Source organism: Mirounga leonina, unplaced genomic scaffold (genome assembly GCF_011800145.1).
Source record: "Mirounga leonina isolate KUSES-001 unplaced genomic scaffold, KU_Mleo_1.0 Mir_150, whole genome shotgun sequence".
Classification (NCBI taxonomy): Eukaryota; Metazoa; Chordata; class Mammalia; order Carnivora; family Phocidae; genus Mirounga; species Mirounga leonina.
The window spans coordinates 21198670-21226631 of record NW_023270374.1 but is presented as its reverse complement, the minus strand read 5'-3'; the positions used below and the strand labels follow the sequence as shown (position 1 = coordinate 21226631).

Here is a 27962-nt window from a genome sequence, read left to right as displayed (position 1 = left end):
ACCAAGCCAGGAACACAGCCCCTTCTCCCTTCCATCGAACCAATCCCCACATCCTGGCCTCCGAGTCTTCCACTTCTGTTCAGCACCACTATGCGTGCCTTGGTGCGGGGTGCAGCCCCTGCCCCACCCCACACAGGGCGTTCGTCACCACAGTGGCTCTGAGCTCCGTGAGCCCAGGCCCAGGGCTGCCAGACCCGCTCGTCTTTCCTCCACCAGCCGTGGCTCGGCACCGGCCCCAAGCCCTCTCCTCCGGGCCGTTGCACATGCTCTTCCCAGAACAACACCTCCCCTGCAAGCTTTCCTGGCAACCCCGCAGCGCCAGGGCCTCCTGGATCTTCCCCAGCCCCCTGTTGGGCCAACATCCACGGTGTGAGGCTGGAGGTGACGGCCTGTGGCACTCAACAAACCCTGGTCCTTTTTATTCCGCCTCCCCTTTACATCCGACTCGTATTCTCTGGTGGCCCTGAGGCTGGGGCAGGGCAGGACAGCAGAGATGGAAGCGTAGAAACAGGAGTTTTATTCTCTAGGGTGCATACAGCAAGTTCCTTACACAATCAAGGAAATGGTTTCTCTTTCAGACATCTGACTCTTTTATCAAAAGAAAATCCGTCCTGCTTAGTCCTACTCTGGACAGAAGTTGCCCTGAGCAGTGTTACTGACCCAAGCGAAAGGCTAATGGGGACAGGGATGGGCACCTACCGTGGAACACCCACCCCCCTTCCTATGCCTAGATGCCCTAGGCCTGATGGGACAGCTGGGACGGGGTGCAGCACAGAGCCCCACCCCAGAGGACACCCATACCTCCCCCCTGCATGGCCGCAGAGTCAGCCTGGGCAGAGCCAGAGAGACGAGCGAAGGGGATATGGCCGGGGCCTGCACGTCAGGGCCCCAGTCAGTGCTCAGCATCCATGGCGTCCAAATATTTGGCTTCAATGATTCGGGGCAGCAGGTTGTAGCTGGGCGGAGGGAGAGCAGACCTCAAGGTGAGCACTGGGTCGGAGAGCAAGAGGCAGAGGGCACCCCCCACCCCCTGCCGCCGCGGCCCGCCCGCCCGTACCGGATGGGGATCATGGCAATCATGATGAGGGGGAAGATCATCTTCATGTAGGGCAGGCTGCTCATGCCGAAGGCACATAAGAGCAGAAGCTGCAGGACCTGCAGGCCCGTGAAGTAGTGGATCTTCCTCTGCGGCACCCTCCGGACGTAGTGGGTGGGCGGGTACGAGGTCTGCGGGCGGCAGGGACCCGCTGTGGGCAGGCCTGGAGCCGTGACCCGCCCCACAGCCCTCACTCTCAGGGCCGGACACTCACCTGGTCCTTGAGCAGCAGGGCCACGCGCTCAAAGAGCTGGTTGCCGTCGATGGAGGTGAGCGCGATGTAGAGGAAGAGGCCGTAGAGCACGGGCTTGGGGATCCACTGCAGCGGGAAGGGTAGCAGCAGGAGGGAAAAGCCCACCAGGATGCTGGCGCCCAGCGTGGTCAGCCGCGTCTCCTTCACATTCACGATCCTGTGTGGTCCCAGGGCACCAGCTCACCTCCGGCCCTGGTCCATGGGGCCGGGTCCCCCCTCGGCTCACATGGGGCTCCCCGGGCTCGCTCCCTGCCTGGGTCCCATGGGGCCCAGGGCCCCCCCACCTCAGGGCCCACATGACTTGCCTCAGGTCTCAAGGGACCCGGCCCGCACTCACGTCTCATAAATGTGCCCGTTCTCCACACGCTCCTCCACCAAAGCCAGGGCCCGCACGTGCAGCGGGGAGTGGGGGTAGGCAGCGTGGATCCAGGGCAGCCCAAACAGAGACAGCCCGCTGTTGATGACGGCGATGAGCAGGAGGTCCCAGTGGTAGGCAGTGCCCTTCACCAGCCTGCAGCAGACGGGGGCACGTGTGGCCGGATCCCCGAGGCCCCTTGCAGGATCGGGCGCACGCTCAGCCCTCCCCTGCCCAGCCCTGCACACCTGTTCTCTGGGGCATTCGCCAAGGCAGCCACCAAGTTCTGCTCGATGAAGAAGAGCAAGGAGAGCAGGAAGCCCAGGCCCATGGCGCTGGCGATGGCCCCCAGGGACAGGGAGTGCATCTCGGCCACCTCAAAGAGGCTCTTGCTGGGGTTGTAGCGGAACTGGCTCACTGCAGCAGGTACAGGCCCCTGCTCCAGCCTGCGACCCTCGAGGGGTGACCCCACCCCACCGCACCCCCTGCCAGACCCCAACTCACTCTTGATTTCCCGGAAGCCGTAGGAGGAGATGAGGGAGAAGGTGAGCACCGAGATGGGCAAGGCGCAGTCTGACAGGATCTCCCGCATGCAGGGGTGCAGGTAGGGGCTGGGGACACAGGTGGGTGTATCAGTGCGGCCTGGGGCTTGTGCCTCCTTCCCCTCGCCCGTAGGCCGCCCTCACCTCTTCTTGAACTGGTAGAGGGTGTAGCTCAGCCACAGCGTGCCCAGCATGATGAGGAGGCTGAGCACGGCGGTCTCCCGGCCCGGGTGCTCGGCGTGGTGGCTCATGGAGGTCAGCTGGGGCGGGCGGGTCAGGAGGCTGGTGTTGAGGGCAGTGTGGAGGCTGGTGTTGAGGCTGGTGCCGAGGCCCAGCAGGCTCACCAGGGAAGTGCTGTCTGTATAATAGTTCCCGAAGTCGTGGTCATAGTAGTACTTCTGGAAGACTGTGGATACAGGCCAGCAGGCCTCAGCCATCCGAGCTCGAGGAGGCTGAGGCCCAGCTCCCTCCTGGATGCGGGGGAGAGGGGGCCCCCGAGGGGAGAAAGGGCTTCTGGGGGGGACAGGGAAGGGAGAGGGTCGCCTTTGTCAGCCAGGAGGGCCCCCACTGACCTGCTTGTCCACCCACCGCCCCAATCTCTGACAGTGCCTCACACCTGGCCCCGTGCCTCTGATCCTGCCTGGGTCAGCCCTGTCACCCTCCAGCACCTGGCACTGCTGCTCTCTGCTGGTCACAGCTCCCGAGAGCACCCTGGACCGTGGAAGGAGCCTTAGCTTGCATGCTGCTTGGCGGCCCTGGCCACAGCCCATAGTCCCCCAGCTCAGCTCAGTTTCCCCTGCAGCAGGCGGCCACCGGCTAGACACTCACTTTTGACCATGCCCTTGACAGCATCCAGCATGAAGGTGATGGAAATGAAGAGGGCAATGATCTCTTCTGTCGACCTGCCGGGGGGGGCGGGAGGGGTGTCATGCCTCATCAAATGGGGGGGAACCGGCGGGGGGGGGGGGGGGGGGGGGGGGGGGGAAGGCTTCCCTGAGCCTCTGCACAGCCCCCAACCTCCTCCTGCCATGAAGCCCAGGGTCCCACGCTTCTCTCTTGGGGCAGTGATACGCTGGGGGCACCGCAGCCACTTTGGGGTTACAGGGCCTCGGAGGCCGGCATGGAGGCTGACCCAGATCCCCGGCCTTGGTCTCCCTCCTGCTTGAGGGTCCCAGCAGCTTGGGGAAGGCCCTGTCACCTCTTGAAGAGACGCATGACCAGACTGAGGTTGAAGAGGGCATAAAGTGCGAGAAAGAAACTGTTCCACAGGCCCGTCCACGCGTAGAAGGTGTTGAAGTCCAGATCGTAGTCACCACAGATGCCACAGATTACTGCAGGCAGCAGGACGAGGGGGCTGGTCAGGGCTGGGCTGGGGCCGGGGACCACGGGAGCCACCCTCCCCCGCCAGTGCCACGGCACCTTGGATGTAGAGGGCCAGGGGCGCGGTGGTCAGCAGCACCACGAGCGGCTGCCCTGAGAAGAGAGCGTACAGGAGGCCTCCGATGCTCTGCCCCGCCATGGTCTTCTGCACATCTGAGGAGGTGGGGGGGGTCAGGGGGTGCCGCAGCCCTGGGCCTCCCGCCCCGCCCCCACCAGCCTCCCGCCCCTGCCTCACCGATGGCCCCGTTCGTGTTCTCATCGTTGAGGGACCCAAAAGCGATGGTGGGCAGGAGGCAGGTGAAGTAGAGGAACAGGGTGGTGGTGATGTATTTGCCCACAGCCTTGTTTTTCCCAATAATGCCTAGCGATGGGACAGGACAGGAAGTTTGCTGGGGATGCAGGACAGGCCCATGTGTTGTCCTGGGACCGAAGCCACAGGCTGAGCTCCGGCGGGGGTGGGGGACCATAGGGCCACGTACCGTCTGTGAAGTCCAGTGGGTACACGGGAAACCTGCGGGCAATGTCCTCCCGGATGCCCTTCCCCACAGGGAGAAAGTCCTTGTGCTTCAGGGGCTGGGGAAGGGGACAGATGTCTGTCAGCTCTGCAGCCCATGGCCTATGTGTCACCGCAGCCGCCCAGACCTGCCTCCCCGCCGTACCTGTGCGGGTCTGTGTCTGCAGATGGAGTTCATGTTGTAGCCCTTGGCGCCGAGGGCTGGGCACTGGCTCACCACGGTGAGCAGCTGTCTCTGATGCACCAGGGCCTCCTTGAATTCCTCCTCCGTGCGGGTGTTCAGGAGCTTCTGGCGGAAGGTGATGTCCAAGAACATGGTGGCGAACGTGCGCCCCACCTCCGCGGCAGTCTTGGTGCTTTTCTAGGGGCAGAAGAAATCACACCTGCAGTTCCTGGAGAGTTGGGGGATCCCCCGCCCTGCCCATCACCGATAGTCCCAGGCACAGGGCAGGTGCCCCCCACTGTGAAGTGGCAGCAAGTTTTGTCCCCCAAGAGTCAAGCATTAGCGGAGTCGGCCAGGATTCCCGCCAGGTCAGCAGATCACCAGAACCACCATCAAGTCTCTGAATCTCCTTAATAAACTCATGAGTTCTTATAAACTGAGGTACTGGTATTGTCCCAAGGAACACAAACCTGCATCATCGTGGATAATGAGATCACAATGATGGACACAAATCTTCCCCAGCTCCGCTTCCCTAGCTGTATTCCCAACCGTCTGCCGGTTTATTTGATTTTCTGAGGGGCTCCAGGCCTGTCAAGCCTTCTCCCTCTTGCCTGACCAAAGTCAACTCTGTCCATGAACTCCGGGCCCAGCCTCCCCCACGACAACCCCTTCGTGCTGCCCAGAGCCGTCGTCCCAGGCCCGTCCCGCCCACGCTTTGCTTTCCTGTTCGCTCTAGAACAGGCTCGCTCTCCAGAGGAAGAGCCAGGTGTTGGGCTGGTTGGCGCCTGTCACCAGGCAGGAGTCCAGCCACTCGGCCCTTGGGATGCTGCCCCTTCCACGGCTCTGGCCGCCTCACCAGCTGTCACTCCCTCTGCCCGACACGCAGCCCACTTCCGCTCTCCCCAGCGCTGTAACCTCCCCAGGAGGGACATTCCCCTCAGAGCCTGCTTTGCCTAAGGGGGCAGAATCGTCAAGAAGCTAGTGGAAGTTTAAGCATGAAGGCCCTTCTCAGGCCTGGGGAGGGGCCTTCGCCATTTTCTATTTATGATTTTGAAATCCGTTTCCTTCAAAGAAGACTCCCCAGACCATATTAGCTTCAGCCCCCACACGGGCAAGATGTGCCCCTGACCAGGGGGTACATGGCCCAGGCAGAACTGGGGATCCCCGGCCAGCAAATCATAGAGCCAGCCACCTGCAAGAAGGATCGGGGTTGGGGTAGACCGATGAAAAGCCCCCACGTTGGAATAATACTAATTTTAACAAGTATCTCTTTTCAGCCAAGAAGGAAATACCACTTTTTGGGCAACCTCGGGGGAAATTAGGGCTTGATGAGGACCTAGCAAGGATGCTTCAGGGAGACGTGGGGGGCAGATCTGAAGGACAGCGTGAGCACGAGGCCCCCGGGCCCGGACTGTGGGATCCCCCAGCACATGGAGCAGATGCTCCCAGGGAGAGGGCCAAGTAACCTGGGACCTTCCTTCTCAGGAAACGGAGCCACCCCCAGACCCCTACTCACCATCTTGGGCGGGGCCAGCACCAGGATGACGAACCGCACCTCACACGAATTCTCCCCCCAGTTCTGCGGGCGAACCAGACGGCTGATGCACACATGTCGCTTCAGCAGGGCCTTGGAGGTGCAGCTGCCAGGGGCGGGGAGGGCACACGGCGCATGGTTGCCACCATGGGAGCTGGGCTCCCCCTCCCCCGGAACCCCTGACTTTGACCCCCCAGTGACCTCTGATGGGAGTGCTCACACCTTCCACCCCCAAACTGGGTGGGCCAGCTGTCACTGGGGAGGACAACGTGGTGGCCTGGCAACTCACATGATGCAGATCCAGGACTGCTGGTATTGCACCCCCGTGACCGTGGCAGTGACCCCTTGGATGGTATCTGACAGCAGGTGGGCTGAGGGCAGAGCGAAGGAGGTCAGAGGGCCCGCCAGCCCACCTCCCTGAGCTCCCGTGCTCCACTGGGGAGCCGGGCCCCACCTTTCCCCTCTGTGGGGGCCCCGGCATCGGTGAAGAGCATGGCCATGAACAGGTCCAAGTTGCAGTCAGGCTCAGTGTTGTGGGGGTCGTGGGCTAAGCGGCACAGCATGGCACGCAGCACGTCATCCAGCGAGGTAGCCGTCTCGTTCAGGATGATGCTGGCCCGGGCCAGGAAGCCATCTAGGTCCCGGTGTGCCCGGATCTCTTCCTCAAAGTTCTTTAGCTTCAGGTACTGTGGGGACCGCACACACAGAAGCACACAGGCCCGTGAGGGAGATCCGCGGTCATGGCCTGGGACCCTCCTCCGTGGTGCGCCCCGGCTGCCCCAGCCCCTGCCCACCAGGACCAGCACCCCTTCCGAGAGGGACGGCCCAGCCTGGCTGGCCCCCACGGCCGGGTCGAGGGCTAGCGGGAGATATCTGTGCGGTGTGAGCTACCCCAGGGAAGCAGCCACCTCCACCCCCAGTGGGTGGCCCAGGAGCAAAGGTGTCCTGTCCCGCCGACGGGCCACTCACCTTGCGGGAGGTGTGTAGGAGCCCACAGCCGCCAGGCGATTCACTCTCGGCTAGGGAAAAGTGGGAGGGCTCAGGGGGCCACCCCACCTCGTCGGGACTCTCTTGGTGGCGTGGGGCCGTGTCTGCCCAGCCCCCAGTCCCCTGCCCGCCCCCCCCCCCAGCCTGTCCCTGCTGCAACCCCCATACCAGCCTGGGTGGGCTGCACCTCGAGGTTGACGTTGACAAAAAAACGGATGCTCTCGCCAGACACGATGGAGGAGTTGACCGTGTCGAAGGCCTCATCCCCCAGGCTCTCCTCACGGGTTTCAGAGGCATCATCCATTTCACACTTGAGGTAGCCTAGAGACCCAACCACCACCGAGAGAGACCCCCCCCCAAAGAGGACCCGGTTGTCAGTGCTACACACCAGAGGGAGGGACTCCAAGCCCAAGGAGCAGGGGCGCCCCTGGGCTGTCCCCCTTGGTGCACTCAGTGAGTGGTGAGGGAGGCCTCTTGTAGGCCAGGAAGGAAGCCTCAGGCCCAGGTGGGCCGAATGTCTAGTCCCAGCCCAGCCCCAATCAGAGTATGGCAGCCAGCTGGCAGCCCCCACCCAACGGCTTTCTCCAACATTCTTCAGCTGCAGGAACCAGGGCCCTGCACTGTTCCGACCCATGTGTAGCCTCTCAGCTACAGAAAAATATGGTCATTCCACAACCCTGGGCCCGGTAGGTGGTGCAATGATGAGTTAAGACTGGCCTCTGCCCTCCCCGAGCCCCCAGATTACAGGACCCAGACCTGCCGGGCTCCCTAGCTGGGACCCAAGGGAAGCCAGAACTACTGTGGCGTCCGGGCCCCTCCCCACCTACTGGCACAGGGTTTCAGAGTGCTTCCTTTCTGGGAGGGCATGGGGGGTGAAGCATCAAGGCTGACAGACTCGGTCCAGACAGCAGACAAGGCCCAGGAAGTAAGGGAGCCAGAGATACAGTCAGGGACTGAGAGGGGGGACCCAATGGCAGGCAGGAGGAGTGTCGTGGCACCTTGGGACTCCCTCTCCGAGCGGAGCCTTTCTCTGGGTGGGCCTTAGTTCCTCCATCGGCTCCCAGCCCCAGCGCCCCTCCTCTAGAGGAAGCCTTCCTGGTGACATGCAAATGTTCCACCCTTGCTTGGGCTCCTCGCGAGCTCTGGGATGGCAGTTTGGGCCAGGCCTGCTACCCTCGTCCTGACCCCCGGTTCCGCCAGGCCCGGTCCCACTCCCGACCTCTGATGGGCCGTCCTCAGGCCAGCAGGCCGACACCCCAGGCAAGCCAGTGCTATGCTCCAAGCAGAGGGCCTCCCTCCCCAGAGGGCCTTCTTCCAGGCTCCACAGAAGCTTCCTCTTGCGGCTGGTCCTCCTAGGGCCCTGCCGGCACCCCTTCCTGACTGTCCTGCGGGTCCCTATGGTTCACCACCTGGGAGTGCTCCCAGGAAAGGGGCTCCTGGAGCCCAGACCCCCAAGGATGCCTGACAAACACCTGTGCAGGGCCGGGGACAGGTCAGCAGCACGCCTAAACCTGCCAGCCAGTGACTCACCCTGACTCACTTCCACTCTAGCCCGCCACTTTCCTCTGCACACCCCAGGCCCCATTCCCCCAGTGTGCTGTGCTCAGCCTGGGCCCTTTCAGGCAGGAGGTGCTGGGTCTGCACTGCACTCAGAGCCCCGAGTCAAAAGATGTCCTTCCCATTTTTGTCATGGAGCTCATGTCCACGAAAAACCCCTTCCTCCCCAGTCCCCACCTGCCCTAGCCTCCCTTCCGTCACCCCCACCAGCACCCATTATTCCTGGGCACTGCCCTTCACACTGCCCCCTTCTCCCCTACTCTGGGCTCTACCTAGGACCTGCCCAGCTGATGCGACCAGGTCCCTGCAATGCTCCTAGGAGGCCATGTCCCCACGTCCATCCTGTAAGCCCAACCACACACCTAACCCACCTGCCAACAGCCTGGCCCCCGCAGTCACCAGGCCCTGGGGGCCCTGGGTCAGAGCCTATCACCACTCTGTCCAAGCACCATCCCACTGAACACCCCTCAGATGGTCAGGCCAGGCTCCAGGTCTGGGCACAGGAGATCCCCGAGACACAGAGAGGGGGAGAGCTGGTCTGGAGCAAGCAGGAGAGCTGAAGCGGGGAAAGGTCCGGTTACATGGCTTTAGAGGGACAATGGCAGCCCCCTCCCTCGCTGGGCTGGGCAGGGACTGAGGGATGTGGGCATATACGACATGGCCTAAAGGCTGGCCCAGTAACCAGAGCATTCTAACGCAAACCAAGGCAGGTCACCAGATGGTCCACAGAGCCCAGGAGAGGGAACTGCCTGCCCTCACAGGACCACGGGAGCGACCTGTCCGTGTCCGCCCCTGACCATACCACCACCTCCTGGACGGGAAGCTCTAAAGGCATCCCAGCACCAGCAGAGGCCCCCAGATGGGCGGTCAATGCCATGGGTACTCAGCTGGAGGGACCAGGACCAGGTCCCCTAGAGACTTTTGACCAAGGAGCTCTCTCCACACACCCCCCCCCCAGAGGTACTCACCTGCATCCTCAAGGTACCCGTTCTGCGACATGTTAGAGGAGTACTCTGTAAGGAAAAGCCCAAGAATTGTTACCAGCTCCACCAACCAGCCCCGGACAGTCTCCTGTGCCCAGCTGCTCCCCACCCGACACCCACCATGCTGACGCCTTCTTACCCTTCCCAGGTACCCAATACAGGCCAACCTGGGGGGAATAAGAGCAGGGGCGCACTAGGCAGGGGCCCCCTACGGAGCCAGAGGAAGCCGAGCCTGTCACTCTTCAGCCAATCTGCTACGGTCTGCCCAAGTGGGAAAGGGCCAAGTGGGGTGGGGGGAGACGTTCCCAGCACCGTTTCCTCCAGGAGTTATTAACAGTACCCGTGCAGTACCGTGGACTGTGTTATTCAGCACCGGCCGCCAGGGCTGGAGGGAGGGGGCCCGTCCCTCCACCCTCCATGTAGTGGCCGGCCTCCCTGGCCTCCCTCGTTTCGTTGCCAAGCCCAGCACCTGGGCTGGGGGCCTCCTGCCCGCACATAGCGCCTCTCACTCTCACATCGGTCCCTGGGGCCATCAACACCCATCACATGTGCAGTCGCCCCCAACCGCACGCGCCCGGGGTCACAGGGGGCCGACTTGGCAACCGCCTCCTCCCCTCGGTGCCACCCGCGTCCCGGGCCTCCTGGGAGGCGGAGCCGTTGGTCCTCCCGGGAGAAGGCGAGGGGGGCGGGGAGGGGTTGGGGAGCGGGGAGCGCCGGGCGCGCTCACCCGGCCGGGCCCCGGATCGTCCCGACTGTTTGTGCCGCTCCGTGCGAGGAAGGAAGCGACAGGAGGGGCCGCGTGCACGAGAGGAAAGCGCCTCCAGACTCGGAGACCCTGGGGGTCGGGGGGCAGGATGCGGACGGACGCGCGGGACGGGAGCCCGGGCTGCATCCAGAGGGGAGGGGCGGGGGCGGTAAAGCTAGCATCCGAGGCTGCAGGGATGGACAGAGGACGAGGGTGACGAGGGTCCGGAAGGGTGGGGGTGGTGCACACCTTACTCTCATCCCGGGCGCCCCACGTGCAGGTAAATAAATGGCCGTACAAACCCCAGGCTGGCCCTCAGGCGTCAGGGCCGCGAGGTAAAGGCTGCTGCGGCCTCGCAGGGGGCAGTCGGAGGCCCCCGGATCCCTAAGAGTGGGCAGGCTTCTCCGCAGCGCGGGGACGAGAAGGTGTCCCGGCAGAACGTAGCATGAGGCGGCAGCGTACCCGTGCTAAGGACCCCACAGATCCGTCCCAACCACTTCCACTCCCCACTCCTCCACTGGCTACCGCATTTCAAGTCGGCGAGAGGGCATTATTAAATCGAGCACGCAGTGTCCACGAGGCTCCCTGGGCCTCCCGCCGCCACCCTCGTACTCCCCCGGCCTTCCCTCCCTCTCCGCCGAACTCACACCTGACCCCAGGCCTGGGAAGCTTCCACGACCCCCTCGCCCACCGTGGCCTGGGGCCTCTGCAGGCCGGCGGCAGCCGCGTTCCCCCCGGTGCTCCGACGGCTCCGCGACCCCGCCTAGCACCCCTTCGCTGCGGAGAACGGACGGCCCTCCCGCCGCGTCCCCGCCGCGCCTGCCGACTTAGGCACCCACCGCATGGCTGGAGATGGAACATGCGCCGGGTGGCCGCAGCCATGGCCCCGGCGATCGGCCGCCAGACGGCTGCACAGATGCGCGCACAGCCGGGCTCCTCACCCCCCGATCTCCGGGACCCCGAGCTTGGCGATTGGGGCGGGCCAGCGGCCGGAGCCGGCGACACACCCCCGCGCCGCGCCTGGGTCCTAATGCCGCTCGACGCCCCGCCCCGGTGCCGCCCTGGGCGGGGTCCCGTCCGCCCGCCCGGCGCCCTCACCCGCGCTCCTGTCGGTCCCGAGCAGGCTGCTCCCGGGAGCCCGGGGCGACTCCGCCAGAACGTGTAGGTCGGGCTCCTACGCGCCCGCGTGCCCGCCCAGGCGTCGCCGGATTAGGGGCTGGGCGGGGCTGGGAAGTTTCTGGGAAGAAGCTCGACGGGCCCAAGGACCCACGAAGTTGTGCCTCTGCGGCGGGTAGCCGGAGGACTCGCCGAGCGTCAGCTTTATGCGCGCTGCAGGCCCCCCGCCCTCGGCTCGGCAGGGGGCCTCGGCAAGGCCCAGCCTGCCAGCTGCCCCGCCCCCTCCATTCATCCCAGTCGCTCGAGTGGTAAACTCTTCTTCTCCTCCTCCAGGAAGCACGCCCCGACTAACTAGATGGGCCGGCGCGCGTTCCCTGGGCTACGCCCTAGTGCGCGGAGCCAGCGGCGCTCCCGGCTCGGCGGCGTCGGGTTGGCTCGCTGTGCGCCTCGAGGTTTCTCTTCTGGCCTCTGTGCGCCCCCGGCCTTCTCTTGGGTCAAGGTCTTGGCTCGCGGCTTCTTTCCTTCCCAAGGTAGCCCGGCCGCCCGGTTTTCCTTCCCGAACAGGGGGGAGCCCGACCCGGGGACGTGCATTCGCCAGCGCCTGGTCTTCTGCGAATCGAGAGAGAGAGAGAGAGAGCGAGAGAGAGAGCGCGAGCGTTTAGTGTAGGGAGGCGGTGTTGCGCGCAGGCAGGCCCGCGTCCACTACGACCGGTCAGGCAAATCCAGCCCATGCGATGAACCCCTGGCCTGACCCTCGGTGTCTTCTCAGCAAACGATTCCACGGCCTTTGAGCCCCAGTTGGACTCAGGAACTCTCCCCACCAGTGTTAACCCCCACCCCTCCACACTCTGGCTGCCAGCCCTAAGACTAGCAGCGATCCCCCCCTAACCTCCTGCTGGGAAGGAGTCCTCAGCCACTGTCCCCCAGGCCTGGAAGAGGGCGGGATGGGCAAGCAGAGGGCGAGCCCACCTCCGCGGAGGCGTTGCTCTGCAGCCCCCAAGGGCTCCTGGTGCGTTGGGGGAGCCCTGTGCACAGACCGGGTGAGCTCGGCTATCGGTTTCCACTCCCGGCAAGATAGTGCATTGGGAGGGAAGCCATGGGGGCATCCTTCTGCAGATGAACGGCCCGGCAGTCGGGAGGGCTCTGAGCACGCTACTCCTTACTACCAGAGGAGATGCCGCAGAAGATATCTACCAGACTCAGAGGACTAGCTGGGGGCTGGCTGCATGTTCTCTGTGGGGCTCAGCAGGGCCTGGAAGGAGACACACAGGGTCTTCCTGGGGAAACCCTGCACTCCACCCTTGGGATCTTCCTTAGATATCCTCTAGCTAGACCCTCAGACCATTTCATAGACTTCCAGAGGCCCCAGGAGGGGGGTTGAGGAGGAGCTGAAGGACAGACAGGCTACCAGAAAGCAAGGTTGGATAGGGTGGGTGGTACCAGGGCTGGACCCCTAGAAAAGCTACCTATTTTGCCGCCCGCCTCTCACATCTGGGAATGCCTAGGCTTCTGCATCTGTCTTCCTGTGTCAGCACCAGTTCCCAAACACCCAGACCTTCCAACCCGCCTTCCAGGAAGCCACCCTGGATTGGAGGGGCAGCCTCCTCCCTCATCTGGGACCCCACCGCTTAGCCCACAGGGAAGGCCTCCCCGCAGTGGTGGATGGACCTGACTCTCAAAGGAACTGCCACTGAGCCCTTCCCTGCTTCCTGCCATCTGCCTCTGCAGGTTCTGTTCCCCTAGTTGCCCTGGAGGGAGCCCCAGAACTCCGCAGACCACCCCCCCCAACACAAGAAGCTGTTTCCTTTGGCTCTCCCACCCACCACCTGCCTTCTGTGCATTAGAGGCCGAGGGCAAATAGAGGTGCCCCAGGTATCCCTGCCTGTGCCCCATTGGGTCCTTACACGGGCAGGCAGTTAGGGATCCAGACATAGGTACACACAGTTCGTCTCATTCCCCTTCCTTGGGCTCCCTTTATTGGGCTGTGGACCTGAGTGCTGGGTTCCACAAGGCACTTAATGGCTTTCCAAAGGAGTTTCAACTCAGTTTCCCCTGTAAGCCTCTTAGGCTTATAGATTGTAGAACCTGGAGTGAGAAGTAACTCTGTATATCTCATTCAAAAACACAAATTAGAGGACGCCTGGCTGGCTCAGCAGGTGGAGCATGTGACTCTTGATCTCAGGGTTGTAAGTTCGAGTTCCATGTTGGGTGTAGAGATTACTTAAAAATGAAATCTTTACAAAAATAAGAATAAAAACACAAAAAACCACTTCCTTGAACTCCCTTCCTCCTCCAGGAACCATCCAATTCCTCAGCGGTGCTTTCAGACCACATTTCTCCAGACTTTTCTCTGCAACTCTATCTCCACACCCTCTCTTACTCTTCAACCCCCCTCATATGTCTTTTGTCCCCGCTCCGGCACTGAAACTGCCTCAGCTCTTTTGCCAGGCCCTCCCCCCTCCCCTGGCAGGGCCCAGCACCACCCTCCCCCTCCTCCTCTGTCGGAGCTGGACCCACGGCTCTCTTGCAGTCACAGCCAACAATCAGATTGCGTGACTCCTGTCACTGAGCTCCGGACCCGACACGCCGCAAGTCCTTCCTCCCTCCCCCCAGCCTGGATGGCTAATAGGCAATTCTCAGCAAATCCAGGCAAAACAGAGCTTCCAAGTCCGCCATCCACCTGGCTGCTCCGGACCGGGAGTCGCCCCAGTGCATCCACGTTGGATCCATGAGCAAATTTTGTTGGGTTTACCTTCAGAACAGAGCACAGTTCTGCCCCCTTTCACCTCCAGCCTGGTCCACCATCTGGCCTTCTGACTTGCCCCCACCCCTATCCATTCTCCATCACCAACGGCTTCTCCTGGTGTTTAGAAACAAACAAACAAACGAACGAACAAACAAACACAGCAAAGCCATCTCCCTGCTGTGGGTGCCTGGAAGGGGTGTCTGCAGCCCTTACCACTGCTCACTTCATCCTTCGGCTCTGGTGGGGGAGGCCGTCCCCGCTCCCACCATCCATAGTAGTTGCTGTTTCCTTCCCTCACAGACCCCCGTGGCCCCTCGCTGCAGCATGGCCTTCTTCATCCTCAGTTTGCTGCCTGGGCCCCATCTCCCGGGCCAGACTACGAGCTCCCTGAGAGCAAGGCTGTGTGTCTTTCCCCAGCACAGCACCCAGCGCAGTAGGTGCTCAACGAACCTGTGACAAGTGGAAAGCACAACGAACCTGTGACAAGTGGAAAGCACAACTGATGTCTCCACATATGGTTCCCAGGGGCTTTCAAGCCAGTGAAGCCCTCTATCCTCCACTGCCACTCTGGTTTTCCAGCTGCACCTAATGGGGGACCCGATTCCCTAGGTTCCCTCCCTCTCACCCCAAACTGCTCGGTTGTGGAACCAAATCCTTTTATTTCTACTTCAGGTGGGCCCCATCCTTCCACCTTCCCCTTCCTTGGACCTTTGGCAAGCATGGCTTCCCACACCTTGCAGCCATCAGGCTTCCCTCGAGTCGGCTCGGGTTTTATAAGCCTCTTGGGGCTTCTGCTGCCTTGAGCAGGCTTCGCAGCCCCTCAGAGCCCCTCACCATCCTGGGAGGAGAGATGCTGTTCCCACGTTATCCCTCTAGTGCTGCTGGTGTGCTGGGGGAGGGAACAGGGCCTCCACTGACCCTCCTCTCCTGGGGGACATCTCCAAGCCCCATAGATGGGGGGGCCTTATGGTACCCCTCTCCGAGTTGCTGTGTATCCACACTGAAAGATCCAGGCTCCTAGGAGGGCAGGAATCCCTGTGGAGGGCCAACAAGGACCTGCTCCCCTTAGAAGGACATCTCTTTTGTGCCACCCCCTGCCCCCATCAACTCACAGTCACAGTCTAGAGGTTGAAGTGGAGTCTTTTTAGCTAGAAAATTCCATGAAGTTTTGGTTATCAAATCATCTTTCCTCTTCCTGTTGTCCTTATTTTGCTATTATTTGTACATTCATCCAGGCATGAAACTTCTGAGTAAATATGTAAAGTTTCTTAAAAATTTGGAGCTGTGTGAGGAAAAAAAAATAAACTTCTCTATTGGTACAGTAAAAGCAGTAGTAATTGTAGGATAAGATGGACATATATTCACATTTTATTTGATTAGTTTTTAAAAACAGATTTATAGTCATTTATTGGTTTAACATAAAATGTATTAATCCTGATACATTTTTTTTTTTTTTTAACCAAATTATTTTGGCTGGTCACTTTAGCAATGCAGGAGCCTGGGAAAAACAGGAATAATTTGTGGATAAATTTATTTTTCTCCAAATTTTTTGATAATGAAACAAAAATGTTTTTGGAATTCTTTCATAACATTGGGTTTTTTCCACTTGGTTTTTTCCACTTCTACCTGAAGGTCACCCCCTCGCTCTTGTCTAATTAGTCATTTTGACTTGTCAATTGTTCCTTCAAAATCACTCTCCATTTAGTCCTCTTCTCATTCCCAGCAATGTGGAGCAGCGGTCCACCCCCACATTACAGTCTATATGATCTTTCTTATTTAGGGGAAAAAAAAATGATTTTCAAAACAGGCTCCCATGGAACACTGGTGTCCCTTAGTGTGCTGAGGCACTAGAGAGCCAAAAAATAGTGGTCTTTTCTCAGTCTGCAGGGGGAAATGGTCCTACTGCATGGAATGTTTTCGATTAAAACATTTCCCCCCCTTGGTTAAAAATCAGTACCACCACAACAGAACAACTTTGTGTTCGCTATCACTTGTACTAGAAGAGACTAGCAGAAAGCAAAATTAAAAAAAATCAAGTATATATCTGATTTTAACAGAAAAGCTCAGAAACGGTCTGCCATGCTGGTCTAGGGGGGCAAGCCCTTTTTTGGGGGACTGAGATTCACCAGTGGACCTGATTTGGGGGGGCCCTTGGAAATGCACAATGGCCCTTGGCCAGGCCAGTCAGAATATTCCTGACCATTGTGACTGGTTCGGGGATGGCAATGTGACCTCAGACTTCGGTGCTGCCTTTGGAGAAGAAGGCTGGGTCTTCCCTTTGGGGTGTTAGGGCTGTTGGCAGCATAAAGGAAGCTCACTGCCAGGGAAGAGGGAGGCCACCAAGTACGGAGTGAAGGCTCTGATGACACTGGAGCTGGTACCACCCTAGACTCTTCTTACAGCAACCAAGCCATTCCCTTTCTATCATGGGCTGGCAGGGGGGCATATTGTCATGTTTCCTCTGGGCATGACTGTTTCCTAGATTGTATGATAGAAACGAACACATAATTACTTCTCCATGCTCCTGAGAGAGCTCTGTGATACTCAGCAGCTCTACCCGAGACCCTCTGCTCCAAGTCACTTCCCATCAATCAGCCAGGATTCCCTGATTCTGAGGCTCCTGCTCTGTCAAGCATGCCCTCAGCTTTCAGTAGTCCAGTGGCCCTACTGTGGGCTCCAGGTGGGGACAGGCCTCCTCCCCAGCCCCAGGCTTCCTGGCCTCTAAGTCCTCCTGGCCCTCAAAGATCATTGCCTCCAGGAGCCCTTCCACATAGAGTGTCAACCCCATCTCCCTGACAATTGTGAGGCTAATCCCTAAGCCCTGGTGGCTTCCCAGGAATGCAAAGCACAGGAGCTCCCTCAAGGTTCAAATCCGGCCCTGCAGGACTGGGAGGCGTGAGACTCTGGGGAAAGGGGTTGTGAGGAAGGGGATGCTTCTGCCACCCCCTCTCCCAATTCTCTGGGCCCCTCACATGCAGTTTTGCCTTGGTTTGTACATGACTCATTGAGCACACAGAACCTCCAAACCCAAGACCACCTTCCCTGCCATCTGAGGGAGGCTGCTTCCTCCCTGTTGGGCCAGCTCTCCATCTTCCCAGCAGGGCACTTCCCTTGTCCGGAGCCCCTGCCTTGAGAGCGGGACAGAAAGCAGGGTCTCTGTGAAAGCGCAGCACCTCCTTGGCAATCAGCTCTTGCCCTGCATTGCCCACGGCCCCAGCCAGGCCCCCCACCGCACGCAGAGAGAGGCGCTGGTGACCACTCCACTAGAGCTGCGGGCCTTTGGGCGGCCTCTCCCTGGGAGAGGTGGATATTAAACTTCACAGTCAAAACCCAGAGGCGCCTGGCAGGTTCCAGGGGCCCCAGGCTCCCTGGGTAGGGTAGCGCCAGAGGGGCGTCTTGGAGGGACCTTGTGCCAGGGCAGTGGCTCTGACCCCTGGGCCAGCCCCACCCCCTTTGTTTTCAGTCGTTCCCATTTGTAAAGTGGCAGCAAGGGCCACCTCACGGAGCTTTGGCTGGAGTTACATGAGCCGACCAGCTTGTCAAGCACCCTGCTGAACAGATAGCTGGCTTCCTCAAGCCCCTCTTCGGGTTCTGGGAGTCCTGAGAGTGCCCATCCCCATGCAGGGTGGTCTCGTGAACTTTACTCTCTGTTGGCCCTCTGGGGTCTGGGGATGGGGACGTGCACCCCAAGGACCTCTCTCCAGCTGCCCAGCAAAGTGCTTCCCCGGGAGGCCCAAGGAAGGGCCCTAGTTCCAGGGGGTGGGCCTTCCCAAGTCCCACCCGCCCCCTTGGGGCTGAGTCCACAGCAACAGGCAACTGCACCAGGTCCTGCTTGTTCAGTGAGAGTTTATTGGTCCTTAGCATGACATCTCAGTTACCAAGGTAAATTCACATACACGACTGCAGGTAAAAACATGTAAAATAATATAAAAATAAATTGAAGGCTACTTTTATATATTTACTGAATTAAGTAGTGTAATAAATACTATAATAAGCAAAAAGCTTCAATCACACAATTCAGTTTCACTGAAGTTACAGTAGTGTTTGTAAATATGAGTTTTAAAATTTAAGTTACAAATATTAAAGCACTGAAAAACTAGTATAAAAGTGAATTTTGGCACGTAAGTGAGCTCTTCTGTCATTAGTATTTGACAACCTGGGACAAGGAAGCCTTTTCTCACCTACTTTTTGAGGTATAACTATCCAACTAGGTCAGCGACACACTGGAATACTTAATAGTTTACAATCTTTGAGTTAACATTTCCCTTTTGAGAAGCCCAAAGAGCAACCCAGAGCTTATTACTGTGCAAAAATTCTCCAAAATCCTAATAGAATTTAGGAGGGAACTTTTTCTTGCGACCCACAGGGCCCAGGGTCCTGGCCTCAGGTCAGAGAGCCCCCAGGGCTCGGATGGGGCCAACCAGACTCCTTGCCAGCAGCCCCTTCCTAGGGTGATCCCTTTTCTCCAATTTCTGTCTCCTCCTTCCAATCAAAAAAAAAGGAAAAAAATCCCACATCAAAACGTAAAATAACCCATAACTTCAGCGACTTCAAATTATCACACTCACTCTGGGTGATATAAAACTGAAGCTGCTAATAGGAAAGTTGGCAAAAAGCACGTAAGCCCCTGGAGGACTTCTGCCTGTCCCTAAGGAACCTACTACACCTGATGTCTCTGCTGGGTCCCTGGCATCCACTCCAATGGTCAAAATCTACAACACAGTGTCATGGCCCTTCCTCTGGAGATAGCCTAAGACCCTGTCCCTCCTCCTGGAGCTCCCAGAGGAATCAAGTGGATATTAAACTTCACAGTCAAAACCCAGAGGCGCCTGGCAGGTTCCAGAAGGGGCAGTGCGGGGGGTGAGGAGCATCCTCCCTGCCTCAGTCCTCAAAGAGCTCACACAGCCAGTGTGCCTCTTTACCAGGAGCACAGCAAGTGCGCCCCAAGGAATGCCCTTTCGCCAGTGTGCCCCTTCACACTCCCGAGCAGGCTGAGGAGCGTCAACGGAGGCCTCAGCCAATTCTGCCTTTTTGGCTTTGGAACTTCTTAACGTTTTGACTTTTTTCAATCACAGTTTCATATTCAAGTTGAGGTAATCACAGTTTTCCCTCTAACAGCAGAGGAATTGGGGTAGTGGGGCAAGTTGGTGAGAGAGCATTTCTGTGGACAACGGTCAGAAACCAAGACCACCACGTAGTGCAGCCCCACGCAGTGGGAAGACCCGCTTCTATGTGCGGGCTCTGAACCCTTTTTAAAAACTCTTTTGTGCAGCCACCAGGAAATGGCTCGAGCTCCTCAATCTAGAGCTTTCATTTAAAAGTTCACAGCAACCCACCTGGAGTAAATGGCCTATGGTTCCCCTACCCCACCCACCCACCCCACTTCTCCCTTCTCTAAGGCTGCTCAAGGTTGAGTTTTTAAAAAGAGCTCAGTAGAGCTAAAAGAAGCTACAGTAACTCATTGCTTATTTCATCAATTGCACTTAAGATCTATGTTATTGATTCTGAAGCAGAGGCAGGCCCATTGTGGACCCCAGCCTCTGGCCCACCAGAAGTGAGGTGCTCCCAGACTTGGGCTCCACACCAGGGCCCTTGTCACCACCAGCTTTGGGAGTTGGGACTGGAGCACATGGGCCTTTTCAGAAGGCTTTCTTCATGCAAGATTTCTTATTTAGTGGTATTTTGAGTTTTGTTCATTTGGCTTCAAATACAGATTATTTTTTTCTAATACAAGTACATTTTGCTGACAAGCCCTTAACAACCTGCTTTGCTACTTGCATGGAGGCCTCTGAGTGACCAGGCACACAGATCACATGTGCTCCATCCTTTCTCAGTCTCTCCTCTGTGCCAGGGGCTGTTCTCAAAAATCCCTCTACATTACTGGAAACTTTGCTGGTTTGTCTATGTGCTTCTTCCTAAGGCATGCAAAAAAAAATATGTGAAATTCAGAAAGCATTTACAATCTAGGCAGCTGAGGCGCTGAAGTCCTAACCGACATCACCCAAATATCAGTGTCTGTGACCTCCCCCCACCCCAAACTAATTCTGGAAGTCAGGCACCGGATCCATTTGTAATTCCCCTCTGCTTTACGGTCCAGCTGCAAACAAAGCCCCTGGAAGGAATTCTAAATTGGATATTGGAATTCTTTGAAATTCCCGGTCTACAGGAGCCAACAACAATGCTTGGGGACGTAAGTGTCCTGAAGTTTGTGGCTGCAAACCAAGCCTTCCCTGCTAAGGCTCAAGGGAGGGCTGGGTGCTGGAGAGTGAGCCCCTTCGGGGATGCCGCCCAAGTGGTCAGAGTCCTGGGCCTAAGACTAAGCGGTTGCAGGATGCTCCCCTCAAGAGTGAGGCAAAGCATCACCAGGGGGGCTGAAGCAGCAGGTCTGCTCTTGCCCCTGAATGAGGCAAACCAGAGTGATGCCAGGAGGGGAGCTCAAAACCAACCTCCAGGGAGACTGCTTGTATCAATTCAAAAGCCACATGCTTCTGGAAAGCAATATGCCTTTCCCCTCAGTTTAGTCTGTAAGGGACAGCTCCTCATCTGAGAACAGGCTGTTGATCTCAGCCCAAGCTGCTGGCTCTGTGGGTGGGGCTCGGGCAGGGCCCGGGGTGGTCCCCCCAGGACTGGGCCCAGGGCCAGCAGGGCCCGCTCCTTCAGTGCAAGGGGCCTAAGCAGAAGCCAGGCACTCCACTGGGGACAGGGCTCTCCTGGGACAGTGTCTGAGGCCCAACGCCTGTGGTGGCTTGGTCCCCCAGGCATGGCCACAGTTCAGGCAGCCAGGGTTCCTTCTGCTTGCCAACAGCTCCTCTGTGTAACAAATGATTCTCCCCACCGTCACAGTGCCTCAGGAGCCCAAAGGAGATACCCAGAGGTTCTGGGCTGCCAGCCCCACACACAGGGCAGTCCCTATCTGCTCATCCTCCGTGAAGACCCCCCCCCCCATCAGTGGTGCAGGTGATGCTCTTCAGCGCTGTATAGAGATAAAGACAACATGCACTCAAGCCAGTACACAAAGGCCAAGAAGAACAAAGACAGCCCCTTTAGGGAGAGGCCTCTGGGAAAGCTCAGGTTAAGTAACCCCATTTTTAAACGTCCACCTCCAGGGTGGACGTTCTGCAGGATGTATGTCCCAGCCTTCCCCTAGGGCTTCTGCTCAAAGAGGTCATGATACTCCTGCTGTTCCAGCTCTCGGTTATACTTCTCAATTTCCCGGTTGGCTTCTTCCACGTAGTCATTCATGAACTGGTCCATGACTAGTATCTCATTAAGGAAGAGAGCCCAGGAGGACAAGGGAACCTGCCCAGGCCCAGAGGGATCTGTGGGCAGCTGAGGTGGGGGACACTCAAGTAGTAAAAGCCCAGCCCACACAAAGCCTACCTGCCGGGCTCTTTTTCTATACTGGCCGCACCCCAGCTACAGAGAATAAGCCAGGGTTGGCACAGGTTCCTTCATGAGGTCCTAGAGCTGAGCCCTTCGGCTTTCATGAGTACAGACTCCTGTCCACCTTCTCCCAGATTAACTACTGCAATCATGTCTAGTCTCCCACTCGTAAATTATGATCCCTGATGACCACAGGACGCAGGATGTCACCACAGCTACATTTAAACTACAACAGGTCTGTAGATGCTTCGGCAAATGAAGGCAAAATTAATTTTAATGATGTTAGAAGGCCCAAATGAAAAGTCTACCTCTGTGGCTTGCTGCGTGCTCTCAGAACACAGCCTGCTCTAGGAGGTGGGCCGCAGCGGCTCTAGCAAACACCCTCTTGACGATCAGGCTTCCCACACCCCCAACCTGGCCACCACAGATTCTAAGGATACGTGGGTGAAAATCAGTCTTGTCACCAAAAAAGTTGACAAACTGGGTGCCGTTGTAAAAGTAGCCTGCGGGCAGGGGGTCCAGGTGGCGTTTCACCTGTAGGAAAAAAGAGTCCTATTAAAAATATCTGACCACTTTTTATCATCTACTCATTCATTAAAAACAAATAAGCCTATGACCTTAGCAAGATAGCCCACTCTGCCCCATGGAAGGCTAGACATACAAGGGAATGTCCTCCCTGCAGCAGTTCTCAAGTAGTGACTGATGGAGGTCCCCGAGCTCTCAGGGAGGAACTCTGGGAGCTTCTCATGGGATTAAGCTCCACTCGTCCTCAGTGGTACTGGTTTGGTAACATACCCTTTGTTAGCTGTCTCCCCTTCTTTCTCTCCCTTACTTTTCCCACTTCCCTGCTAGTGTCTCCTAGAATCACTTCCAAAATAAGCTACGTGCACTCAAATCCATGTTCAAGGTCTGCTTCTGGGGAACATACACTACAAGGACTGCCTTCTGAGGTACCCACAGTCTCCTCCCCAGGAGCACCCAGGGTTGCCCAGGACAGGAGCTGGATATGAAGGGACCTCCTCAAGTCCAAAGCAGGGGCTCCTAGGGTCCCACAGCCTCTCCCACCCACTCATTACTGGGAGAAGTGGCACAGCCTGTGCTGGGGGTCGGGACTGGGGCAGAGGCTGAGAGTCAGCCTGAAGGCTGAGGGGCTCATCAAAGAGCCTTTCATGGTGGTCCCAGGATTATATCCCCTGCTTATCGGCAGCTTCTAGATCTAGACAACTTTTCCTGGGCTCTGTTGCTTTATCTGTGGTTTATATCTAGCATGGAGGGATGGGAGGAGAAAGGACTTCTGTGGCCGCTTCAACAGTGTGTCAAAACAGGGCTCCATGTCACCCCTTCCTCTATCTCATGCCCAGGGCACACCAGAGGTCACTCTACCCTCTTCCTCTCAGGCTACAAGGTTGGAGGGTCTGAGGTTCCTCTTTACCCAGCTTCCCTCTGTGGCTTAAGAGGAGCAAGACCTTCAGCATGCCCTATAAATAGGCCCCTCACTCAGGGAATCCTAAAGGATGGAGCTGTGCCAGCCCAGAAGGATAACCTTGGGGCTCTTAGGGGACTCACGTGGATATTCCTGATCTCCTGCTGGGTCAGCATTCCCCTGGTCTTCAGGGCTTTCCTCTGAGGCTTCTGTGCAGAGATGTAGGGAGGGAGGGGTCAGGTCCCAACACAGCTGATGGGAGTACATGGGCAGGTGAGGGCTCAGGGCTCTGGGGGCCAGTTACATGACTTAGATCCCAGTGGCAAGGAAAGAAAGCACAGCACTGTCATGGCCTGGACACAATATCCTGCCTGCCTGCCCCTCAAGGAGACCACTTACCACCACAGAACCCCGTGTGCCAGGGGAAACAAGCAGCAGAGGAAACACCAGTGCTTCGGCAAATAGCACGTTCCTGTCTCTGTAGATCCTCGACTCTAAGCCTCACCAGTGCCAGGTATGCAGACAAAGGGACAACATGAGGTCCCCTACTCAACCATTTAGGAGTTTATCCAGTTTATCTGAGAAAGACACAGCCTACCGGCAGCCATCCCTCAGTATAAAAGACAGGTTCCAACTAAGCATCTACAAAGGACCCAGGGCTCAGCCAACTCTATTTCCAGAGTTCTAAGTCAAGCTAAACCCCTGAGGCTGTGCTAAGAGACCTAGCACCCAACCTGCATCATATTAGAGGATTTTAACTCCAGTCTGGGTTTTATTTTTCTTTGCAGTACTGGGCTAAAGATGCTTACGTGCCTCTGTAGGCAAGCATCCTCTTCCCTTGAGACTCCCTGGGCTCACTGGTATCAATGCTTGAAATCTTGGTTTGCAAATGGCCATAAGCATATCTTTGTTGTTTCTCTTTTCTAGAGAGAGAACCCAAGTATAGAAGGATTCTGGGCTCAGAACACAGGACAGCCCCGAATTAGGTTCAGCTAAGAAAAGACATTTTGAGTTTAGACTGCCAGGCTGACCCAGGATCCACATGGAACCACCAGGTTTCACCCAGGTTCTAGTTAAGCCACCTAATAGCTGCAATTTGCCTTGGCAAAAGAATTAGAAATGGCTGTAAGAACAGGTCTGCCTTGAGGTTACCCTGAGTGGCTTCCTCCTACTTGTAAACCATCCCTGAAAGTGCTGGCTGAGCCTGTGAAGGGTGGACGAGGAGGGACGTCATGGGAGGGGCTTCTACCCCAAGGCCAGGAGCAGCTCTGAGGTGTGCTGGTCACATTTGGGCCAGAGGTGTCTGGGCTTTGGAAACCACCTGCTTGGCTGACTGCCGCAGCCAGTCCTTGACGCTTTCTTCCTTCAGGGAGCAGCCGATGAACACGAGGTAACACTCCTGCTGCCCGTTGCCTTCTTGAGGTATGCTTCGGGAGTCAGGCGGTGGCGAGGGTCCCTCCAAAACAGGGACAATGCTCAAAGAATTGGCCAGAGTGTTATGGCAGACCTCCATGGCCTTCTCAGAGTCTGTAGGGAGAACACACGTAGTTCCTGAGCCCCAAAAGGATAAAGCTACACTAAGACTGTAACGTGCAGATAGTTGGGGACAGATTCTTGTGACATATGCAGGAGGGAGAACTGCCCTGATTGGTGTCAAGTTAGAAAGGATGACGTAAGAGAGGGAGGAGCAATGTAAATTTCTGGCTTGGCTGATTTGGTAATCAGGTGGATGTCACTAACCCAGAAGGGGACTACAAGAGGAGAGCCCCTAGCAGAGGCCTGAGAGGCCAAGGGAAGAGGGACTGTCAACATACAAGTGGTGCAGGAGGGTCACATTATAGGAACAGGAAAGCTAGGACTGGGTTTATAGACTGAGAAGCGGGGGGCTAGCACAGGAGACACAAGAAAAAGGCAAGGTCCCCCTAAAAAGCAGGATGAGAAAGGGTTCCAAAACAAAGAGAGGTTAACTTTGAATAAGAAAGGGGTCAAGAGAAGGTCTAAATTAAGACAAAAACAAGGTGAGAGGGAAGGGGGAGACATTGTGACCTCTGAAACAAGGAGGGGGCTGTCTGTCGGAGCCTGAGGGAAGCAGGCTTGAGTAAGGGGTCAAAGTTTCAGATTCAGGAACATAAATTAGGCCAAAGGCATGGGTTAAGGACCTTGAGAGCTTCTTTTATATAGGTGATGTCATCTAATTCTCCCATCTGAACCCATATGGTCCCATGCTTACAACTCTCAGTGGCTCCCTATGGCAGACACTGATGGTTGCCTGCCCAGCATCCTGCTCTTTCTCCAATACCAATTCCCCAGAAGGCATGGCAACTCAATCCTGGGCAATGAGAGGAGTGGTCTGCTCAGGAAGTGGTAGGAAGGGCTTCAGTAAAAGGCATCTGTATTGATAAAGCCACCCACAGGAAGAGAAGAGCCTCTCCTCTCAGCTGGATGTTGTGTTTGGAGGTGACACCTAGACCTGTAGCACTACCTGGCAATGAGGGCTGGGAACCTGAGGACAAGCTGACATACCATGAATTAAGGAACACACATTACCTGTGTCCTCAGTGGCCCTGCTATGCTGCCTGATCTCTTGACTTCTTATTACACAGCTAACACCTGCTAGGTGAGTTGGCGTTTTCTGTTACAACAGCTAAAAATGCCTTAACAGACATACTGCTGCTAGGCCTCAGCCACAGTGAACCCTTTTTGGTTCCTGCAATGTGCCTTTTTTGCCTTGGTTCCAAAGCACATGCTGTACCTTTTCTCTGGAATATTCTCCCCTTTCCCAATGTTGAGTTAACTCCTTGTCTTGAGGCCTTCCCTGACCTCCAGCCCAGGATGGATAGACTTCAGGTCATTAGGGTTTCCAGAGGCCTAAGGCCAATAAATAGGGAGAAGGCAAGTGGAAGGCTTGAAGACTTGGGCAGAAATGGATCTGGACCTGGAGAGCTCATCACTGGGGCAGCTCCTGGTGACAGGTCTAGGAGGCCATGGATGCCTTGAAAGGGGTGCAGTGAGAGTCTCTGGAACAAGGAAATCAAGGAGCTGTAAGGAAAGGCCCTGGGCAGGCCATCCAGGGGGAAGATAGGACACATCCTCCACTGTGGAGCAGGACCTGCAGAAAGGCGGGGAGACTAAAAGAACCACTGGTGTCAAGCCCAGATGGGAGGGTTTTTGAGAGAGTCTGAGAGCTATCCGTGGTCTGTAGAGCACCAGTAGAAGCTATAAACCCGCATCATGAGATGTGAGCATTCCATAGTGCAGGACTCCCAAATCCAACTCCCCAGTTACCTGAAAACTTCACTTTGCCCAGGATGTGGTAGATGTTTCCAGAGAAGGGGCTTGGCTTGATGGAAGACTGAATTGCTGGTGGAGGAAGAGGACAAGGCTGTCACCTACCTGGGGGCAGAGGCCAAGTTCAGGGCACACAGCTGGGAGGGTTAGGGACTGGGAAGGATCCCTACTCGAGGGACCAGGGCTCATAGGCTGTCCCTCCACCAGAACCTCCCCAGTGGCTCTGCCACTGTTCCCAAGAGTGGGGCACTCCTGGATCCTCAAATCCCTCTGCTTGTTTTTGGACCCAATGGAAAGGAGAAAAGAGAGCACACATTAATACTAAAATGGTGCCAGGTAGCATGGGCAACTCTGGCATACTCTTTTACCAGGGTCTGGGACATGTCCCAACCAAGGCTTACCTTTACACTTGGCCACGAAGCGAGGCTTCTCCAAGGGACGACCAAACCATACGCAGATCTGAACCATTAGTGGAAAGACTGATCCAGCATCATATTTACCTTCATACCTTAAAAAGTTTAAAAATTTGTAAGTACAAGTAATTGGGGCTTTGAGTGTTACCATATACCACTCAGGGATGAATTATATACCCATCCAGAAATATTTGAGTTCTCTCTTATGTGACATTTGCATACAAAACACTTGTTTTAAATATGTATATGTTTCTTTCATCTTGAGACTGGGAAGCATGGTTGCCCCATTACAGCAGGGAGGTCTGTAGACTAGCAGTTCCTTGAAGCCAAAGATCTCCATCTATCTTTGAAGCCTACCAGTGTGCCACCTGAGATTGGGGGTTCTTCCTGACACCCCTGGAGCTCTTCCTCAGGGCCTCAACTATACCCCACCATTGTTGAGGGCAGCTTAACAGACTGTACATTTGGATGTGCACACTTTCCAGAAGGAACTAAAGAGCTGGGGCATCTCTGCTCTATTTTCTCAGTTTTGAATTCAGCAGACATAATGCTAACCACAGACTCATTAAGAAGATGCCATGTTCAGGGGCACCTGGCTCAGTTGGTAGAGCACGCGATTCTTGATCTTGGGGTTGTGAGCGCAAGCCCCACGTTGGGTGTAGAGATTGCTTAAAAATAAAAATTTCTTTTTAAGATTTTATTTATTTGACAGAGACACAGTGAGAGAGGGAACACAAGCAGTAGGAGAAGGAGAAGCAAGCTTCCCACTGAGCTGGGAGCCCAATGTGGGGTTCGAACCCAGAACCCTGAGATCATGACCTGAGCCGAAGGCAGACACTTAACGAATGTACCACCCAGGTGCCCCCAAATAAAAAAAATTTTTTAAAAAGGACATGCCAGGGCACCTGGGTGGCTCAGTCGTTAAGCGTCTGCCTTTAGCTCAGGTCATGATCCCAGGGTCCTGGGATTGAGTCCCGCATCGGGCTCCCTGCTCCGCGGGAAGCCTGCTTCTCCTTCTCCCACTCCCCCTGCTTGTGTTCCTGCTCTCACTATGTCTCCCTCTGTCAAATAAATAAATAAAATCTTAAAAAATAAATAAATAAAAAATAAAAAAATAAAAAGGACATGCCATATTCAGAGCATTTAAAAAGTTTAAGTTTTTATTATGGAAAATTGAAAACACATGCAAAGATAGAGAGAGAGTGCAATGAACCCCCATCATCCAGCTTCCAAAGTTATGGAATTGTCATTCCTTCTTTTGAATTATTTCCTTGAGATGAATCTGCATGATGGTATCAACCCAGGAAAGGGTGTAACCATCTCATGGGTAATAACTTACACCACTCCCAGTAGCAGAAGAGTGTCTCAGTTGCACAACAATTCCCCCAGCAATGATTCTTAGATATTTCTGGTTAAGTGTAATAGGTTTCAATCAAAACAACAGCGAGGCATCATTTTACGTTTTTGAGTTACTAAAATGGAAT

The 27962-nt window shown here is 56.6% G+C and overlaps 2 protein-coding genes across 7 annotated transcripts in view; both read right to left on the bottom strand.

Annotated features, from left to right (window-relative positions):
* Positions 1–502: 502 nt before the first annotated feature.
* SLC4A11 (solute carrier family 4 member 11) lies at positions 503–12078 on the bottom strand. 4 transcript variants are annotated; one of them, XM_035005971.1, is made up of 20 exons: positions 11208–12078; positions 9350–9394; positions 6993–7145; positions 6807–6856; positions 6292–6523; positions 6127–6208; positions 5820–5943; positions 4286–4501; positions 4106–4199; positions 3862–3987; positions 3666–3779; positions 3445–3577; positions 3075–3148; positions 2391–2652; positions 2209–2315; positions 1953–2121; positions 1687–1860; positions 1311–1506; positions 1058–1227; positions 503–956 (listed from the first exon to the last, which is right to left on the bottom strand). In XM_035005971.1, exons 2-20 carry the CDS (start codon positions 9378–9380, stop codon positions 893–895), a joined length of 2571 nt encoding a protein of 856 aa, XP_034861862.1. In that variant the 5' UTR covers positions 9381–9394; positions 11208–12078; the 3' UTR covers positions 503–892. The 4 variants fall into 4 exon arrangements, with proteins under 4 accessions (XP_034861862.1, XP_034861861.1, XP_034861860.1 ...); XM_035005970.1 differs by lacking the exon at positions 11208–12078 and adding an exon at positions 10949–11085; XM_035005969.1 differs by lacking the exons at positions 9350–9394; positions 11208–12078 and having other exon boundaries at positions 6993–8519.
* Positions 12079–17797: 5719 nt separating this feature from the next.
* Positions 17798–27962, bottom strand: part of CUNH20orf194 (chromosome unknown C20orf194 homolog) — a 136308-nt gene continuing 126143 nt past the window's right edge. For all 3 annotated transcript variants that reach the window (XM_035005966.1, XM_035005967.1, XM_035005968.1), the window contains exons 32-37: positions 26467–26573; positions 26063–26137; positions 24099–24304; positions 22921–22986; positions 21795–21888; positions 17798–21227 (exon numbers count right to left, since the gene is read on the bottom strand). In XM_035005966.1, coding sequence (XP_034861857.1) covers positions 21115–21227; positions 21795–21888; positions 22921–22986; positions 24099–24304; positions 26063–26137; positions 26467–26573 — 661 coding nt within the window. In that variant the 3' untranslated portion in view covers positions 17798–21114. The remainder of the gene's footprint in view (positions 21228–21794; positions 21889–22920; positions 22987–24098; positions 24305–26062; positions 26138–26466; positions 26574–27962) is intronic.